We start from the raw sequence: 20,114 nt of genomic DNA, 5'->3' as shown, positions 1-20,114 counted from the left end.
TAAGAAATTGGCAATGAAATTTCAGAGATTAAAAATAATGAATAAATACATTGCATCTTTCAATATTCCAAATCTCAAAAAGGGATTATTAGGAATTTTTCCTGCTTACCAAATTCCTGTGACTTGAATGCAACAAGTTTTAGGGGACTCTCGCCATAGTCGGATATAAAGCAAGCTATGAGAAAGTTTCACCCACACAGGTCTAGCCTGATTAAAATTTGGAGATGTGAAAATTCTCACCTAGGTTTGACCAAACTTGTAAGTGTATCATATTAACATTTGACAGTGCATAAGAGCTGATATACTTCTGGTTATCAATATTTCAACATACCAGACAATTGTTCTATCACTAGTAGAATAAACTATTATTGTTGTATCTAGCCATATCTGTAACAGGGAGTCTTGAAAATTTCTATATCCATATCTCACATCATATCTGTTTCCATGCAACTCCAGTTATAAGCAATAGTTAAACTATTTATCATGTATAATAGCATATTATGTGAACACTATTTATAATTTATTCTAGCATTGTTAGAAATGTCTGGTATGTTGAAATATTAATAACCAGAAGTACATCAGCACTTATGCACTGTCAACCATTAATATAATATTGATAACCAGAAGTACATCAGCACTTATGCACTGTCAAACATTAATATAATACAAGTTTGGCTGAACCCAGATAAGAATTTTTGTAACTCTAAATTGTCCCTGATCTCTGCAGCTGGACTTTCTCATAGTTTGGTGTATATCTAACTATGGTGAGAGTCCCCTAAAGCTGGTTGTGTTCAAGTCACTGGAATTCAGGTATTTGGGAAAATTCAAAATAAATTTGTGCTGTGTGTGTGTGTGTATGTACACACACACACACACACACACATATATATATCCGCATATATGTATTACACATTCATGCATACATACATATATACATACATAGATATCAAAAATAGTCAAGGTCAATTGAAACAGTAGAAATTAAACTTCTGTCCCATTATTATTCAAAGCAGATTTATGTTGCTGTATGAGAATTGTAGTACCCCTCCTCGATCAGCCTCTTTTTGTATATTTTGATTTACTTCTGTGACTGTTCAATGGAACATTTTTGTATATTCATTCGGATGTTATGCGATGTTATTTCATGCTTTAGCTGGATTTACGGTGAGTGATTTTATGCAGTATCTCAGTGCTTATGATTAATGTTATTTTATGGATCATTATCATGGACTGACACTTTTACCTTACATTGCGATGCGTTATTTATATGTTGCGTGTTTGCAAGTGTATTGGGATGCGAGGGGATGATTTTCCTTCACTCACTCCGGTGAGACAGGGAACGTCACGATTCTCCTTCATTGGTGTGCATATCGTGTCTATATATATATTGGTCTATATGCACGTGTGGTTCTTTGGTGCAGGACATTGCAGGTATTAGTACCGGGTAGGTACGGGGTATTGACTCCACCTGGTTTCACAGGTCTGAGCATGCCTTATATATCCGATGGGAATGGAGAAGATAGTTGTTGTACCCTAGTTTGACCTGCAACCACACTCGTGTGAGTGTTGTCAGTCGGTTGTCTTTCCCGTCTGGCTGTTATGCGAGTCATGGTGCCTTGGTTTGGTCATTTGAGAGTCGTCATTTGATCATTCTTGGTTTTGCGTGTTTCCGTTTATTTAAATGGTTATTTAATTAAATGGATGATGTTATCTTATGCTGGCGTAATTAGTTGATTATTATGCTCTGTGATTATTGATTTAATTAAATTAATGATTTGCTAGATTAAATGGTTAAAGGGCTTATTTATTTTGTAAGGTGCATTGATATATTTTGGAAGGAAATAAATAATTGGCTAGCCATTTAAATGTTAAATGATTATGTTGAAAGAAAGTATGTTTTTGGAAATAGAAATTAATAAAAGCTTTCCTTTTTACTTTTCCATTGGACTTTTTCATTTTAATTATTGGAAAAGAATTATTTTTGAAAAAGGAGTAAATCTGATTGCTTTTTAGTTTTAAAATATTTAAATCTGATTGGTTGGGAAACTTTTAACCTAGAAAGTTTACGTTAAAAGATAATTTTCATGCTATTCCTAAAATTCACGGGAAGAAGGGAGGCAGAATTTTTGGAGAGAAAATTGGTAAATCATTCTGGAAGGAGGAGCTGGAATTCGAATTGGTTTGCAGGGATTGGGATTCTTCCTTCATTTTGGTTGCTAGTTTGCTTCAAGGTTGGATAATCTATTCTTGTTTTCATTTTAAATTGGGAATTTTTAGTTTACTTCCTGTGTGTGGAAATTATGCAAATCTTCCTGTAGATGCTTGTGGAATGATTGGAATGGAAGAAAGAGTGTTTATTATTGTTGGTTTTGTGAAATCTATATCATATGGTTGCATTTAGGAAGGAAATGGTTCATTTCTCTATCTGTTGTGTGTTTGATCTTGAAAATCAATTTCTTGTTTTACCTCTTCTATTTGGAAAGAATGAACTAGATTTAGCTTGTTGTGTGCTTTCTAGTATCTTGTTGTCCAAGATTTGCGGTTTCCGTGGGATTTCATTTCACCATTTGCCTTATTGGTAAGTTTCCACTTGAAAATTGGATTTGGCACTGTGTATGTGTGTGCCTGTGAAATGTTCTGGAAATGAATCGTTTCCATGTTTAAACGATTGGGTGGAGTGTTGATTTTAATGCCTTGGAGGCATGTATTTTATTTGTTTTGTTGACCTTACCTCACCCCATGGCAGGCTAGTCCCACCACGCAGATCGGTAGTCTCTGCTACCCGCAAGTAGCAGCACTACCGATCGGTAGCTACTGCTACCGATCGGTAGCAGTGCTACCAGACGGTAGTGCCTGCAACTAGTCGGTAGTGCTTGCTACCAGTCGGCTGCTATACTACCGGCAGGTAGTGCCTGCAGCCCCGGCAGCAGCACTGTTGCGGGTTGGTTCGACCCCCGCGTAACCATGTACCCTCACCGTACAAACCGGTTAGTGCAATAAAGTAAAATTTTAATAAATGAAATGTATTTTTAAAATGGATTTTGTGTTGAATGAAAAAGGAGGTTTTCATGTGGCTTTTATTATGTGGTTAATAAATTTATCAATGGAAATCAAGGCATGAATTAAGAATTCAAATTGGTTAATTTGGGTATATTCTGCAAACAAATTAAAATGCCTGTTAGGAATTCATGTTTTTATTTGGTTGAATGTTTAATGTGGATTTCATTTCTGATGGAATATTGATTTGGAAATTGAATAAATGTGACTGCTGGAAAAAAGTGTTTTATTTAATTTTCAATCAATGATGTTGCAAGTGTTTATGATGCTGATTTCCTCAAAGATTGTCTTGCGAACTTAGTGAATTAGATGTCCTTGCAAGTGTATAATGTGTTATTTCCTACGAAACCCGGGGACGCGTCCCCTACCTGAAAACCCCCGTCCTAGTCCCAGGGATGTTTCGAGGACTTGGGGACGGCCAGGGGACGTCCCCCCCCCCCCCCGCGTCCCCAAATTGCCAGAATTTTGAGGGGACGTCCCCAAAACGGGGGGACGGCTTCCCTAGCTATGGGGGACGTCCGTACGTACCGAGGACGGCTGGGGACGGATTGGAGACGTCTGTACATCCCTTGACCCCAACTTGGGGGCGCTGCCCCCAAACCCCCGTCGAAAAATATTGGGGGAAACTGCACTGATGGAAATAGTGAAAATTTAACCTCCGAGTCTAATTAGGCTCCATTATGTATGTTATTTCTTTAATATCTATTATGATATGCATATTGACAATGTGAATGAATTGAAATTCTGAATTATGAGTGCATATTGAGTATTGAGTCTATTGATAATGTTGTATGTTCGATGTTTGCATTCTAAAATGTTTTCATAGTATCATACACATGCTATATCCATGTTTTCATATGAATATAATGTATAGATGCATGCTTTATCCATGTTTTCATATGAACATTTAGAATTTTCCTATATATTTTAAATTTTCCCTATATTTTATATAGCCATCCCCTTTGCCATCCCCTCCCGTCCCCAAATTTGCAAAAAAATTTGCTGTCCCGAAAACTTGGGGTAACGTAGGTTATTTCTGGTATGTGGTTCAGTCGTCCTGTAGTGGCGTATTTGGTACCTTTGACCAAGTGATATATGTTGGCTTCGTTGTCGTAACCATGTAGTGTCTTTGCCTTATGGTTAGCCAGGAGTCAATATGTCCTTGTTTGACCACTTGTTTCTGAAAGTGGGGTAATGGCTGTATGCTTCGCCATAAGGTCCTTGAGGAGTGACCTTGTATGTTTAGTGTCCTTTGAAGTCAGATAATAAGTGATAATCTAATTAATTGATTAGGTGGGTAGTACTCAAACATTAATGAAGATAATTGTACCTCGCGCATAGGTGAGTGCTCGTACAGGGCTCATAATGTTGTGAGAAGGCCTGGAATGGCAAACCGACCACCTTGTCTTCACGAAAGGCTGGAAGGGTCCGCATGAGTCTTAATGGAGCCGGAGGTTCGGTAGAGGTTACCAAGACAGAGAGTTGGGACCTATGCGAGCCTACCGAGGTAACCATCAAGCTATGCGACGACACTCTCTTTAGGTTCACTTGTGTGTGTGATGTCGGTTCACTTGTGTTTTGTGATATCGAGTCATTGTGTATTTGTGATGTTCAGTCACCTGGATTATTGTGGAGTCTCTTTGTGATGTCATGGTGACGTATTGTTCTGTCGACCATGTCATGCTTTTGCTTGCTTGAGGGTCCTCAGCTATCTCCTAGCACGGTGGGGTGATTCCATTTTGGGAATTACATGGTCGGGTGGTAGTGCCACTTCCCATCGGATGTTCGGATTTGTACCTTCATGCGAGGATTGGCTTCGCAGGGGTTCCTATGGTTCGTGGCTCATGCTTCATCTCATGTTTGGAGATTATTGTTATTTGGAGACCTATGTGGTCATTGTAATATTGATCTTATGTAACCTTGTATTTGGTTGAGATGTATCTTTATATGTATATTGAGAAGCTATGTATTGGAAGAGCAATGTAATCCTATATTGAGATGTTTTTATCAGTTTCCTTTATGATATGTGTACATGCTTATAGAAGTGGAATTATATTGTATACTTTCAATCTTTCAATGGTGTAATCTATTATTGCTTATGGCTTCTTGTGATCATTGAGTTAATGATGAATATTTGGATTAATGGTTATTGTGGAATTTATCTTATGAAGTTAATTCTTCATTCGTAACCCTTAAGGAATTCTGATGTAAGTCTTCCGCTTGTGTTATCGTGCATGTTGTGTAAATGCACTTATTATGTTTATACTTTAAAAAAAAAAAAAGTTTCACCCTTGTTTGTGGATTTCCCTTCGGGGTTCCTGGCGGGGCATTACAAGAATTGTCTGCCATTTTGACAAAATGCTTCATGCCTTGAGGAATTGATTGAAAAATCTGATGTTCATTTTTCCAAACAATTAACAGCAGATCCAACAAACAACAAAAAAAAATCAGTAACCAAAAATTAATTATAAGTTAGAAGACACTATCAATCCTGTTACTGTCATACTACCAGACAACCAAATAAACAGTCGAATTTATTTTTCCAAACAAAAGCATTTTCATCCAACAGGACATAGATACCTCAACAAACTTTATTTTGTTATATATATAACAAAATAAAGTTTATTGGGGTGTCTATGTCCTGTTGGATGAATTGTATATATATGCAAATCAATTATGTAAATCTTGTAAATGCTTTTTCATAACCTTTAACAAGATACCACATATGAGCCCATATTTGGTTCATAACTAATAATTGTTCCTTTAATGATTAAATGTATATATATGACCACTCTATTATTTATGTAAAGGTTTTTTCCACAATTTTTGAACATTTTTTCATAGCCTTAAACCCAATGCTACACCAAATGGTGTGCTACAGTATCCAAACATATTGAACACAGCCCAAATATTTGTATCCAATATCCAATACGTGGATATGCATATATGAGCAGTGGAGGGGAAGTACTGTTTATAACATATTGATTCATCCACAAGTATTTCCCTTTAAAACTACTGACAAACAAAATCAATGGCTAGTCAGTAGCAGCGCAATTTTGGACTACATGTTATGTCACTGTTATTTATAGAGTTCACAGCTTAAGCAGAAGAATTGCACTAAACATCTGCATCATTAACTAAAATATAAGTACAAAAGAGAGAAAAGAATAGATTGATTCAATAAGTCATAAAGGCATAATTTTAGGTGATGCAATATGCATAACTTACATTCACATGACATTCTAGCTAAGTAAAAGAGAATAATTCTCATTAAACAGTTTTTATTAAAACTATATGACAGGTCAAAGTTCAAACCTCGCCAAGTTTCTTTTCCCGATCACTTAAAGCAGATTTTGCTTCTATAAACTTCTCATTCCACTCTTCATATAGTTGATTACTTAGATCTCTGTAAGCTAAGCATAAGGTGCGTAAGCCAGCAGCTCCAAAATGTTCCAAATGTTCTCGGGTTGTTTTTTTAATGGCATCATTTCCCCGAGCTATCTTCTCATAGATAACACTATCAGCACCCTGTCAATCAAAATTATTATAAAAAATGCAGGAGGATTTTCCCATGTTTCTGCAGAAAACTTCAATAATGTATACCTTGCAATATAAGACTAGTCTTCCAGTAGAGTAACGACAAATGACAGATTGGCATCTCCTTGTACTGTAAGCAAAAAACCAAAATACTCATCAATAACTAAAGCCTGATAATTGATAATTTGACACAAGGAAACGTAGAAAATTAAATAATGATTTGACAGCTGAAAAAGAGATCAAATGGTTCCAGAGGCCTGCCTATTGAATTCCAGAACATTCAGAATCTCATAACCAACATCTTGAACTTTGCCTATTTTCTCAACATGTGATTCACGAACTCTTATCATAGTTGGCGTCCGCCTGAATGAAAACATATCAAAAACATGAACAGGATAAATTTATCAAACTAGGCCCAAAAAGAATAGTTCCAACACAAATATCTATAGCAAGCCATTGAGCATAATGAACACAATAATCAGAATTCATAAACCTAAAACATCTTATAATAAAATTCACTCAAGTTTAAAAAATGTCTGATTCCAGTCTAATCAGTCCTATGCAGTCCAGTTGCAGCAACTGATTCCCACAATAACAGTTCACATTATAAATTCAAAATAGCTAAAAAAGCCTCAATTAGGGAGAAAATAATGGTATGAAATGTGAAGAATAGGATGCCAAAGGAAACACATTAATCATTATCACCACTGGAGTTACCAAATAAAATTTGGAAAAATCAATCAGAAGGCAAATAGGTGAATATACAAATTTCACATATATTCTTAAAAACTTTTGCCAAATAATAAGAAAGTGATGTCAAAGAAGTGCTCATATGGCAAGGCTATGGTGTTCTCACAATGGAGATCCAATTGACATCTAAGTGCTGGAGAGCGTGGTACAAGTGGTAGGCCCATAGTTAGCCCTTAGTAAACGTGTGAGAAATGTATGTCATTGTAAGCCTTGTGCAGGCCATTTTTATCTTTATTGCACAAAATATTGTACAGGGTGTGGGGCCTCATACCAAATCCTAGCCATATAATCTAAAAAAGTTAAGATCGGAAAGAGATGAAGATGATGCAAATTCACTATCGTTAAAGCATATTTTCCAAAAAATTATATGCATTAATAATTAAAATAGATTTCTCATTTAAATGTATTAAAAGACCATTTTATAAAAACAGACAGCAGCCTCCTAGGAGCTCCAAGAAACAGCTATAACTATTTTCATGTCACCTTCAAGAATTCTGTGATTTACTGTAGCATGCTGAACCCTTTATGTCCCCAAACTGCCACTAATAATCGGAAAAAGAAAAAAGTATCAGTTCAACCATACAACCAGCTCAACTAATATTAACAAATTTGGGAAAAGTTACAGCCATAGCCTCCATCTCTAGTGAGAGATCTTCAACTTTTGAATCCCAACCTCTAGCCACTGTCACCCAGGATCTTAGCACTTGACATCACTTTCTAGTGGATAATTTTCTCTTGAATCCTTTTGTTGGATCCCAAAACCACACAGGCACTTATGGACGCATAAACCCACACAAGTGCGTCACCAACTTACCACACATAATCTAAAACCTTTGCTGCTTTGATGGTTCAAGTAATTTGAACAGCAAAAGATTCCACAAATTTTCAAGTAACAATATATTTTTTTCACTGTTCAAAATTGTAATATCAGTTATTATCTTTAGATACACGAGCTATTAATATCAAATCAATTAACTTATTACAAAAGTTTTGTTTCAATCAACTATCCTCATCAGAACATCTATACAGACTGGCTAATTACTAATGTAGCAAACCTACATGGACCAGACTATTCAGATTGTAAGCATGCTTTAGCGGTATATTGCTCAAAATAAATTTAGTATACCTCTTTAAATGTGTCATGGAGGGTGGTGTACAACAGAGTTCCAAATGGAAGCTCAAGAGTGTATGTACTTTTTTCCCACTCGTAACAATATCTTGTAAGTTGTCCCAAATAGTATTGATGCCCAAGTTTCTTTGTTCCTTTTCATTCTAGAGAATTTAAGTTTTATAGTCACAATCATAGCTCCAAAACTCACAAGAACTTGCAAAACTCACGAAGCTTGTTTGATGCCCAAGTTTCTTTGTTCCTTCTCATTCTAGAGAATTTAAGTTTTATGGTCACAATCATAGCTCCAAAACTCACAAGAACTTGCAAAACTCACGAAGCTTGTTTGAAGCTATTTACATGAAAAAGCACAAACAAGTTGACACAAAAGAGCTTCAATAACTTGGTCTCCATACAATACAACCTTCTCCTTCATGAGAAAAAGGTGGAGAATAGCTAGTCATTGGCCAGTTGACTTGGACAGCATTGATCCATATAGTGACTGGATTGTGTTAGCTGAGGACCTCATGTTTACATAAGACCAAGGTAACACAGATACGTCTGCTTTTCAAGACCCCAAATATGGATACAGCCGAATATGGCTATTTTATACTCTAAAGTAAAATTGTAATATTGTAATATTTACTTTATAATGGTCAATTAAACCTTTAGGATAGACTTTAGAATATTCTTCTATTCTTTTAGTTAAGTTCTGTTAGATAATTTGTCATTGATGTCAGTATAAAACAATCAGATCAACTTTTGTTGGCTTACAGAACAAACAAACACTTATAGTTTTACCTGAACCTGTGCATGTTGAGTATAAACTTGTCACAATCAGCATTATATTTGGAGCATTCAATCATAAACCAGGGCTATATCACAGCAGTAATGATGTATCAATTAGAGGATTAATGTTGTTTTGAGTCACAAGTTTTGAATGATAAGCACTTTGCATTCGATGATTATATATTTGGAATTTAGTTTTAGCTAAGTATAACCGAATGATTAGTTGTAATTTAGTTACAACTGACTCTTGTCATCCGTAAACAACTGCAAGTATCTTCCAAATACAAACTCCTCTATTATTATCATGAATACAATGAAAGCACATATTTCTTCATACATGAGGGAATTAAGACAGTTTATGATTCGGTTATTAGTGCAACTGATTTGGGTAGTTTTTCAACTATTTATTAACTGTTCATTTGATGGGGACACTTATTTACAGAAGTCTAGAATTCAATAGTAAGAAGAGAATGGAATGTGAGATTTCTTGTTTCTTATGTGAAGAATGTTAAAACAGATACATCACGTTTTCAATTGATATCAATGAGAATTCAAATAGAAGAAAGCTCTGTAAACACTTTGTGTGGAAGAGATAAGCCCTGTGGTGTGAGTATTACAGAGTTGATCAAGGTGAATTTTGAATGGCAGACTTCTACCCGTGAGAATACATTATCAGACTGTGGTGAATCAGGTTATTGTTATTATGTTTCAAGTATAATGAATTTCAGTTGTAACAGTATGACATATTATCTGTAATGAATTTCTCTAAGTTGTGAACGGAGTTTCAGGATAACAGCATTCAGATTTTTAACAGTTTGTTTTCAGGTTACTAAGTTGTTTCAAGGTGTGACCAGGGTTTCAATTTGATGGTATTGAAAGTCAGTTTTAACAGCATGTTTGCAGGTTATCAGTATTGACAAGTTGGAAATCATATATCAAAATCCAAAGAATAACTTGTTTATAGACATCTAATGTTGTGACTTGTAATACTTTAGTTTTGAAGTAAGAAAAAAGTTAATTTCTTGTAATTTATTTATGGTTGGTGCCACAAAGACACTGAGTTGGTGCTCAGATTGAGAAAAGTGGATTTGTAAGAGTCAGTGCTCTCAAACAAAACAGTGTGGGTTGGTGCCCCTTGTACATGATAATATTTCGTGAGGCTGGATTAGAACAGTTGATCCTAGCAGCTCTTCTCACCATGGTTTATCCCACTTCAGGTGTTCCACGTATCTTTTTGTGCATTGGCTTTATTGCGTGGTGTATTTCTTTCAGATTTCAGTTTCTAGTTACATTCATTTCAGTTTAATGAATACTTTCATTTGTTCCAGTTACACATTCAGCTCCTCCTGAGTCTGCGTATCTTTGTCCACCCATGTTACTATTGTTTGCATTGCAAAACCTAAAGAAGTTGTTTCTTCTACTCTGGTCAGTTTACCTGAATTGATCCTTGGCATACATTTGAAGTCTCCAAGAGTTGGCTCTTTGTCATCCTTCTCCACTGTGGGAGTAGCTATTTTTGCAATCTGATGTCCCCACTTTGAAATAGAATTTAATAATAACTAATAATAATAAAATTAAAATATTAAAAATTAGATTTAAAAATATAAAAGAATATAATTAAAATTTAATTAAGTTAATGAATGGTCAAAAGAGAGAAAATGAAAGGGTGTGACTCCCTCAAACATGAGATATAAAAAGGAGAAGAGAACCTCATTTGAGAGAGGATAATTTGGAAATCAGAACGGCACATCTGATTTAAATAAGAAGTGCAGATCTGATTATGAAAGGTTATGTCCCTTTCAAAGGGCAGAAATAATGAAGAGTTAAACTCTTTCAAAAGGTGCTAATGGTGAAAGGGTGTGTCTCTTGCCGAAGGGTATGCATGATGAAGAGGTGTGACCTCTCCCTCACATTGAGAGATATAAAGGAAAGGAGTCAAAAGCATCCAGTGACGATGATCAGATCAGATCAAAACTATTATTAAGTTACAGGAATTGGCAGCCTCCTAGTCAGAAACATTACAGTGGTATTAGAGCTTTGATCCTGCCATCCTGCAGGGTAACAACGAATTAATGAGTCCATGTCTTAAAATTACATAGCTATGAAATGTATAAGTAATCCATGACGAATATATTGAGCAAACTACTATGATAATAATATAAGTACAAGGAGGGAGAACGGTGATGAGGTCCTCCTCTAAGTAGCCCACCTCATGGTAGTTGACCGGTGGTCCCATGAGGCCAAGGGAGTGTGTTGTGACGTATTCACACATTGCCCCATTGCAAATGGGGACCCCTACTTTTTTTGCTTTCTAGGGTTTGCTTTCTAGGTGTTTAGGGTTTGTCTGTTAGCCTTTGCATTTTGAGTGTCACCAAGGGATCAATAGGATGGTAGGCTTTGCTTGAGCTAGGGGAGTCAGCAAGTGCTCCAGGTTAGGGTTTCTTTGAGAGTCTTCCTTAGGGCCTGGTTTTGCTCTTGTTGCTAATTGTGTCTTGCTTTGTGAGTGAGTATCATCCTTGAAGGTCTGAGTTAGGTCGAGTTGGTGAGTGATGAAGTCTAGAATGTCATCCTGATCTTCAAATGCCCTGAAATTTGGCTATCTGGAATGCCCTAATCCTGAAATTTGGCAAGTCTGGAATACCCTGATCCTGAAATTTGACTAAGTCTGGAAAACTGAAGAATCCTCCAAAAACTAGATTTTGCAATATAACTCCTGGAGGTCCGAAACCACTCTCAAACATCCTGAAAGTATATATGGAATATAACTTCTTTCTTCTTTCTTATACTTAAATGTTATATTCCATAAAATGATCCTGACGGAGAGTTCAAAATGTCAAATTTCACTCCTAACCCTTCCAAAGGGTCCAGAGCGAAAATCCTAGGATCACCTACTTTCTTTGCAAGACAAGTTAACATTTTGATTTTTATGGCCTAGATAGGAGTGAGGCAACGTGTCCTTAGTCTTGGAGGTGAGTTCAAGTTGAAATGATGGAGGAATGAGCCTAAAACAAGATTTTCGCTCCTGACCCTTCCAAAGGGTCCAAAGCGAAAATCCTAAAACCCATCATTTTCTCCAAAATTTGTGCCAAGCCAAGCCTAAACCAAGGTAAAAGATGCCCTTGCGATTGCCCCTGAGTTGATGGTTGTCTCCAGAAGTGATGATTTTAGGCCAGAGGAGGAAATTCGCTCCTGACCCTTCCAAAGAGTCCAGGGCGAAAATACTTCAATCACCTATTTTGCCTTGCAAAATCAAGATAAACTTGGGTTGGATGAGAGAAGAAAAGTGTTTCCTTGCCTTGTGAGGTGGATTGAAGTTGAAATGATGAAAAAATGAGCTACAAACAAGAAATTCGCTCCTGACCCTTCCAAAGGGTCCAGAGCAAAAAACACTAAAACCATCCTTTTCTCCCAATTTTGTGCTAAGTCAAGCCTGGACTAGGGTGAGAAAAACTATTTGGAATACCTTGAAAAGATGTTTGACCTTCAAAATGTGAATTTTGAGCTAAAGTTGGAATTTCGTTCATGACCCTTCCAAAGGGTCTAGGGCGAAATTCTTATAAGGTCTGTTCCTGGAGAAAATCTTGGTCAAGTTTCATGTTAATATCTTTTCGTTGATGATTTAAGTTGAAAATACTATGTTGAAATGAATTTATCATGTGTCCTTAATCATCTTTTGGTTTGTTTTGGCAGATGAAAGAAGACCAGGCCAGAACAAGGACGACCTTCTCTGGTCTAGCATCATCAGGGACGACCTCTTCCAGTTCAGCATTTGAAGGAAAGGTACACCATCCATCCTGCACATCAAAGACAAAGGAGGTTAAAGCAAGGGTTTGTTGAAGAAGCAGATAGTTTCAGAAGAGTTAATTAAAGCTAGCTTCTCAGCATCATCAAATTAAGCAAGGGTTTGTTGAAGAAGCAGATAGTTTCAGAAGAGTTAATTAAAGCTAGCTTCTCAGCATCATCAAATTGAGCATCTACCAAGTTACAAGTGTCAAACAAGGTGGCATCCCAATCATCACTCCTCCAGTCGGATTGGTCCACCTCAGCATGTCCAAGTTCAATGTACCTGACTCATGGGAGATGGCACAAACTTCGATGTACCTACCCTGGTTCTCCATTGGTCGAATATTCCAGAGAAGATATGTGTCCAAATAATGCAATTATTTCATTGGCCAGAATTGAGGTTGTTGTAACAAACCCTAATTAGGGTTTTCATTGTAAAATCTCGGCCATTGATCTCAAGTTGATCTGAGCCATCGAATTGTATTAAGGGCGCTATATAAGCCCTAGCTCCTCATTTTGTAAAGGCTAATAATAGTTAGTCATTAATAACTAGAAGGTTAATAGTTAGTTCATAGAGGTTAGAATAGCTAGTAGTGAATAGTCAGAGAATAAGAAATAGTTAGAGTAGAATAGAAAGAGAGGGCAAAGATTGTTGCCAAGATGTTGTTGTAAAAGACTTGTAAAACTTCATTGAAGAAATGGTGAAATCTATGGGTCGATTCAACAATTTGCATGGTCTCTATACTTCTCAAATTTAATTTCATGTTATTAGATGAGTGGAAGAAATGTGTTTGACTGATGGTGAAATTTGTATATCCATACTACTAGCAGTTTGTTGATTGCAGACTTGCCTTGTGTAGTCAACTGGAATCATTCAGCTTAAGCTTAACTTCAATTGTCGCTTCTTCACTGATTGCATCAGCCTGATGGTGTCTATGCCTGTAGCGATGATCTGAACATTATAAAGCTTTCCTCCGAAGATCGCACTAACCTTGTGGAGATGGTCCTAGGATGTCAAAACAAGACTTAGTTAGAATTTCATCAAAGGTTATTCATTGCTCCTACATTCTTAGTATCAGAATTAGATCCTTCCCTCGCCCTCATCCTTTTTCCTTTTTTTTCCAAAATCTAGGCCAGTGAAATCTTGTGATTCCAGCAAATCAAACATTCAGGTCATCGAGTGTAAGTCTCCTTGTGATTCCAGCAAAATCACATCATACCACAAAGAGCTTATCCACGAGTAGAGATCCTACATAACAGGAACCTTGAAGCTTCTCCGATTGATCCTTCTGCGATATCTTCAGCATTCGGGAGCTTTATTCAAGAGAGGATAAGGTACCTTTAGGTATTTTATTCTGTGTTTGGTCGTGTACAAAATACACATCAACGGAGTGTAAGACGGAGTCCGCCACTCTTGGACTTAGAGGGGAAGGACGTTCAGGATTGTAATATCCCCGACAATTTTTTTTATTGTTTTTAACAAGATTACAATCACACCAACACCCGTTAGGGTTAGAATAAGAAAACTAAACCAGCTGAAAGGAACCCTACACCTTTTGATCACCGAGATCCCAAGCTGGGAGGGTGAGAGCATACGGTAGCAGGGGATCATTAGATGTAAACTGTTGAAAGTACTGATTACAATAATGGGCAGCAAGCTAGCCCCTTCCACTTTCTAGTGAGAATAGAAAACTAGAAAGCTTGGCAGTAAACCAACCAAGGAGAAACCAGAACATAACCAAGCACGAATCACTCTACCGCATATCTTAGCAGGAGGATGAACACATTACAACAAAGCTCAACTCAACCACTTATGCAGCGGGAGAACCATTACAAACAAAATATCACTCGACCGCTTATTTAGCGGGAGGACAGAATTACAAAGATCAAATGTAGGCGGCAAGCCAGCCTCTTCAACTTTTCAACAGGGATTTGCTTTACAATCCAGGAATGGCTGTTAGTACTACTATCCAGCCTTACAATAAAGAGATGCAATGCATAGAAAAGAGAGATTATACTGTCGAATACTAATGAATACCTCCAAGCTTAATACAATTAGCAAACTCATACCCACCCATAAAGAAATAACACGCCACTGATCACTAAACTAAAAATACAATCTGTTGTCCGCATAACACGCAGAAAACAGCTACTACCAAATTCACTATTATGCTCGTAACTCACCCAAAACAACTTGGAATGACACAAAAACTGAAGCAAATGAAAGCTAAGACAAAGGTAATGCAACCAGAACCTCAAACCTCCACCGCGAGCACCACCAACAGCCAGCACGTAACCCAAGGCAGCCAAGAAATGGTACGGCCCAGGTGGGAAGTACAATTTGCTGCCAAGAATCAGAGAGCACACCAACAAAAACGCCAAAGTAGAAGAATGATCTTCTACTCCAAATACGCTTCCAACAAGCTAATACCCAGAGTGATCGATTGCACAGGCATGGAGATATGATCAAATGTTTGCTTCAGCCACACCAAACCAGCAACACTGAAAAACACTCCACTCTGAAAGAATACTGAAAAACACACTGAAAATTGGAAGCACACTCACAATAACTCCAACAACACACTAAAATCAACAAGGTACTGTATTTCAAGTACAAAACTAGCAAAACTAGGGAGCCACAACTCCGAAGCGCAAGTTCACTCACCATTCCGACAACATAACGATATGATTTCTTCAAGATGCCCAAATGTGGAGCCCATCCCTTGTATATATAGATTTTTGAATCTCAAATTCACATGAAATGGCACCCAAATTTCCTTTCATTCATTTTCATTTCATTTCACATTCCCCTCCAAGTATGGCGTCCACTTCCAACCTCCCTAGGCGTACTTTTTCTAAAAGAAAAAGCCATGTTATAATATATCAACTTGGGAAATAAAAATGTGACTTAGGATAAATAATATTTTCCTTCCCAAGTCATTCCTCCAAAATAATCGGTAAAAAATAAATATTAAACTTTAGAATAAAGTGATAATATTTAATTAAACAATTATACATCGCCCACTGATTGCTACCAAATCAACCATATGAACCGGAGTGCAGAAGATAATAGTTTTGGACAGAATTGGAACTCTGCTCAAGACTGCCACAAATAACTCTGCCTAAACTGATACTTACTAAAAATAGTAAGTCATAAAAACATCTCCGAAAGACATACTCGTCGCACCCTGTGAGAGCTCGAAAAACCCAGAAAAACCTAGAGATCCAATCATCAGCGGCCACCAACTTACTAAAAATAGTAAATCCAGAAATCACTCTAGAACATAATGCATGTTAGACCACTGTGAAGCTCTCGAAAAACCCAGAAGGAATCCTCAACTCTTTCTGCCAGAATCCAACCAGACCATGCCTAAAAACAGCAAAAAATCCTCCTAAAAAATAGAAAACCCTAATTCCTCATTCCAATCAGCCTACGGGTCTCCGAAATAGGCCAATGGACCAACGATTACTCCTTACTGAGAAGGGGACATTACAGTCTGCCCTCCCCAAGATTGCTTGCCCTAAAGCAATCGCAAGCCTAGATGTTGCAGAATCTCCTCATTCTCCCAAGTGGCATCCTCAACTAGTAAGTTCTTCCATTTGATCAAGTACTCCTTGATCACCCTTTTTCTCCAAGACGCTCCCTGAAATCAATGATAGCTTCAAGAATCAAAACCAACTCTCCCTCCTCATCTAGTGGAGGCAACTCTGTTGAAGCTACTACATTATGTCCAAGAGCCTTCTTAAGGCGAGACACATGAAATACATTGTGAATTATGTTGCTCACCAGAAGTTCCAACTCATACGCCACTTCCCCAATTCTACTGCAAACTCTGAAGGGCCCGTAGAAACATGGCTTCAATTTCTCAACTCCACTCTTCTTGAGAGTAGATTGTCTGTAAGGTTGATGCCTCAAATAAACCATGTCGCAAAGGTGCGCTCAATCCGCTGCTGATCAGCATACAACTTCTGTCGATTCTATGCATGTTGGAGATTGTCCCTCAAAGACTTCAAAATATCCTGACTTTGTTGCATCATATCCTTCGCCTAAGGGGTTCTGCTATCACCAAATATCAAATCAGCGAAGCTTGGAGCTTCATAATCATATAATGCCATGAATGGTGACATTCTGATGGACATGTGATAGGAGTTGTAACAATACTCCCTTAGGTGCAGCCATCTCACCCATGCGTTTTGCTGCTCTGAGACATAGTTTCTAAGATAGCCTTCCAACCACTTATTTACAATCTTGGTTTGCCCATCAGTTTGTGGATGATAACTTGTTCTTGGAGTGAGCACAGTACCACATAATCGGAAAATCTCCTACCAAAAGGTACTTAAGAACTTGTTGTCCCTATCATTTACAATGTTCTTCGGTAATCCATGCAACCTGAACACCTCTTGAAAGAACACATCAGCAACTTGAGCTGCTGTAAATGAGCTGGTGATGGCAAAAAATTAAGCAAACCCGATCAATCTATCCACCACAACATATATACAATCCTTCCCCATGACCCGTGGCAACCCTGTGATAAAATCCATGGATACACTTTCCCATTTTTGACTGGGAATGGGCAAAGGTTGTAACAAACCAGCCTGTAAAGTATTCTCATCCTTGTTCATTTGGCATGTATGACACTCCTTGATGTAGCTCAAGACATCATTTTTAAATCCTTTCCAAGAAAATCTTTCTCGGATCTACCTGTGTCTTGAAGTAACCTTGGTGAACAGCAAGAGGAATGTCATGGAACGTCTGCAAAATCTTCTCCTTGAGCTTAGATTCAGGTACAATGAAGATCGTTCCCTTATATAAAATCAACTCACCAACCAATTTGTACTATGCATCATGAAAAGTACCTTCAATGATGCTGGTTGCAAACTGATTTTTAGCATAATCAGCAAGCAACAAGTCCCTCCAATTTGCAGTAAGCTCACATAATGAGCTCAGGTGGGGTCTTCTAGACAAAGCATCAGCCACAATGTTATTTTTCCCTTTGACATACTCAATGTCAAAGTCGTAAGCCTGTAGCTTACTCACCCATTTCTGTTGTCTCTCATTCAAGTCCTTCTGGTGCATGAAATGCTTAAGACTGTTATGATCAGTCTTAACAACAAACTTACTCGCCACAAGATACTGCCTAAACTTTGCAAGAGCATGCATTATGGCAAGCATTTCTTTGTCATATATGGAATATAACCTTTCCGCTCCTCTCAATTTGCTACTTTCAAAGACAATAGGATGGTTGTCTTGCATGAGAACTACACCAATACCTTCTCCTGATGCATCACACTATAACTCGAAAGGCTTGGTGAAATTTGGTAAAGCCAAAACAGGACATGAGCTCATAATTTCCTTACATCGATCAAACATTGCTTGTGCCTTTTCCGACCATTCAAAAGCTCCTTTCCTAGTGAGATCTATAAGGGGGGCAGCCAACTGAGAGTATCCCTTCACAAACCTTCTGTAGAAACCACATAAACCCAAAAATCCCTTCAAATGTGTTATGTTCTCAGGTGGAAGCCAATCAATAATAGCCCTGATCTTTTCAGGATCCACCTTCACACCCTCTGCATTGATGATGTGACCAAGATAGAGCAGCTCTTTCATTCCAAATTCACATTTGGACTTCTTGGCAAACAGGGATTCGGACTCTAGTATACTGAGCACTTCATCCAAGTGTTGCAAGTGCTCCTTCCAAGACTTGCTAAAGATGAGGATGTCATCAAAAAATATGAGCATAAACTTCCTTAACTGCTTTTGGAAGATCTTATTCATGCAAGACTAGAATGTGGCAAGAGCATTAATCAAACCAAAGGGCATGACTAGGAATTCAAAATGCCCAAAGTGGCACCTGAATGCAATCTTTTCTACATTTGATGCCCTCATTCTGATTTGATGGTAGCCCGATCTGAGATGTATCTTTGAGAAGAACATGGCCCTATGTAACTCATCAATGAACACATCAATCTTGGGAATAAGGTACCGATTTTTGATAGTTTTCTGATTGAGTGCTCGGTAATCCACGCACATACGCATGGTCCCATCCTTCTTCTTCACCAAAACTACAGCCGAAGCAAAAGGGCTCTTGCTCGGCCGAATGTAGCTCATGTCAAGAAGCTCCTTAATGGCTTTCTCAATTTCATCCTTCTACTTCTTGGGGTATCGATAAGGAGTAGTCATGACAGGCTTAGCTCCTTCTTCTAACTCAATAATGTGTTCAATACCTTGCTCAGAAGGCCTACCAGGAGGTGGATTCTCAAAAACCTTGCTCCTTTTTGTGATTAAAGCTTGGATATCTGCAAGGTAGCTCCTCTTTTTCTTCAAGTGGACTTGATGGCATTATCATACATTTTGTTGCCCACTCCACTTGGTCATGGTGGATCAACCTCTCCATCCTCTTCAATGATGCAATTCTAAAACCACCATTGGACATCCCTCTCAATACTACCTTCTTCCCATCAGACATGAACTTCAGCTCCATGGTTTGCAGATTTAATGTGATCTCACCAAGAGATCTCAGCCACTGGATTCCAAGGATTGCATCATTAGTCCCTCCTATACTCACTACAAAGAAGTCATCTCGAATCTCATGATTTCCCAACTTCAAAGACATGTTGGAAATCATCCGATTGCATAATATGGTGGAGCCATCAGCTACCATGACTTTGAATCCATCTACTCAGAGAAACAAGAATCGCCCAAAATCGCCGAGTTTGGGCGATTTCCGAGTCGAGTCATGCTCGCCGAGTCCAGAGGGCTTGAACTCGAACTCGGTAGAGTTTGGCTCAAAAAATCGCCGAGTTTGGCGAGTCCCGACCCCCAAGCTCGACGGGCGACACGTAACTTAAAGTTAAAAAAAACACTTCTAATAGTTTCAAATTGATTTTTTTTTGGTTTATATTATGCTTGGAGCCTAAAAGTGAACTTCATTTCATTCATTTGGCAAAATAGGAGGAGAAAGGTGAGTTGTGAGGAGAAAAAATAAAAAAATAACACTGGATGCCTTTATAAAATAATAAAAGTATTTTGGCCTCGCAGGGCACTGCCCCTCGACCACTGATCACTCCTTACTGAGAAGGGGACATTACA

At 37.8% G+C, this 20,114-nt stretch overlaps 1 protein-coding gene across 1 annotated transcript in view; it reads right to left on the bottom strand.

Annotated features, from left to right (window-relative positions):
- Positions 1–20,114, bottom strand: part of LOC131027390 (phospholipid-transporting ATPase 3) — a 100,233-nt gene that overhangs the window by 6,819 nt on the left and 73,300 nt on the right. Inside the window, exons 17-19 of the mRNA XM_057957429.2 lie at positions 6,856–6,957; positions 6,661–6,724; positions 6,373–6,585 (exon numbers count right to left, since the gene is read on the bottom strand). Of these exons, the coding sequence (XP_057813412.2) occupies positions 6,373–6,585; positions 6,661–6,724; positions 6,856–6,957 (379 nt within the window). The remainder of the gene's footprint in view (positions 1–6,372; positions 6,586–6,660; positions 6,725–6,855; positions 6,958–20,114) is intronic.

The sequence above is a fragment of the Cryptomeria japonica genome, chromosome 1, assembly GCF_030272615.1.
Source record: "Cryptomeria japonica chromosome 1, Sugi_1.0, whole genome shotgun sequence".
Taxonomy (NCBI): Eukaryota; Viridiplantae; Streptophyta; class Pinopsida; order Cupressales; family Cupressaceae; genus Cryptomeria; species Cryptomeria japonica.
This window is presented reverse-complemented; position numbering and strand designations above follow the sequence as displayed.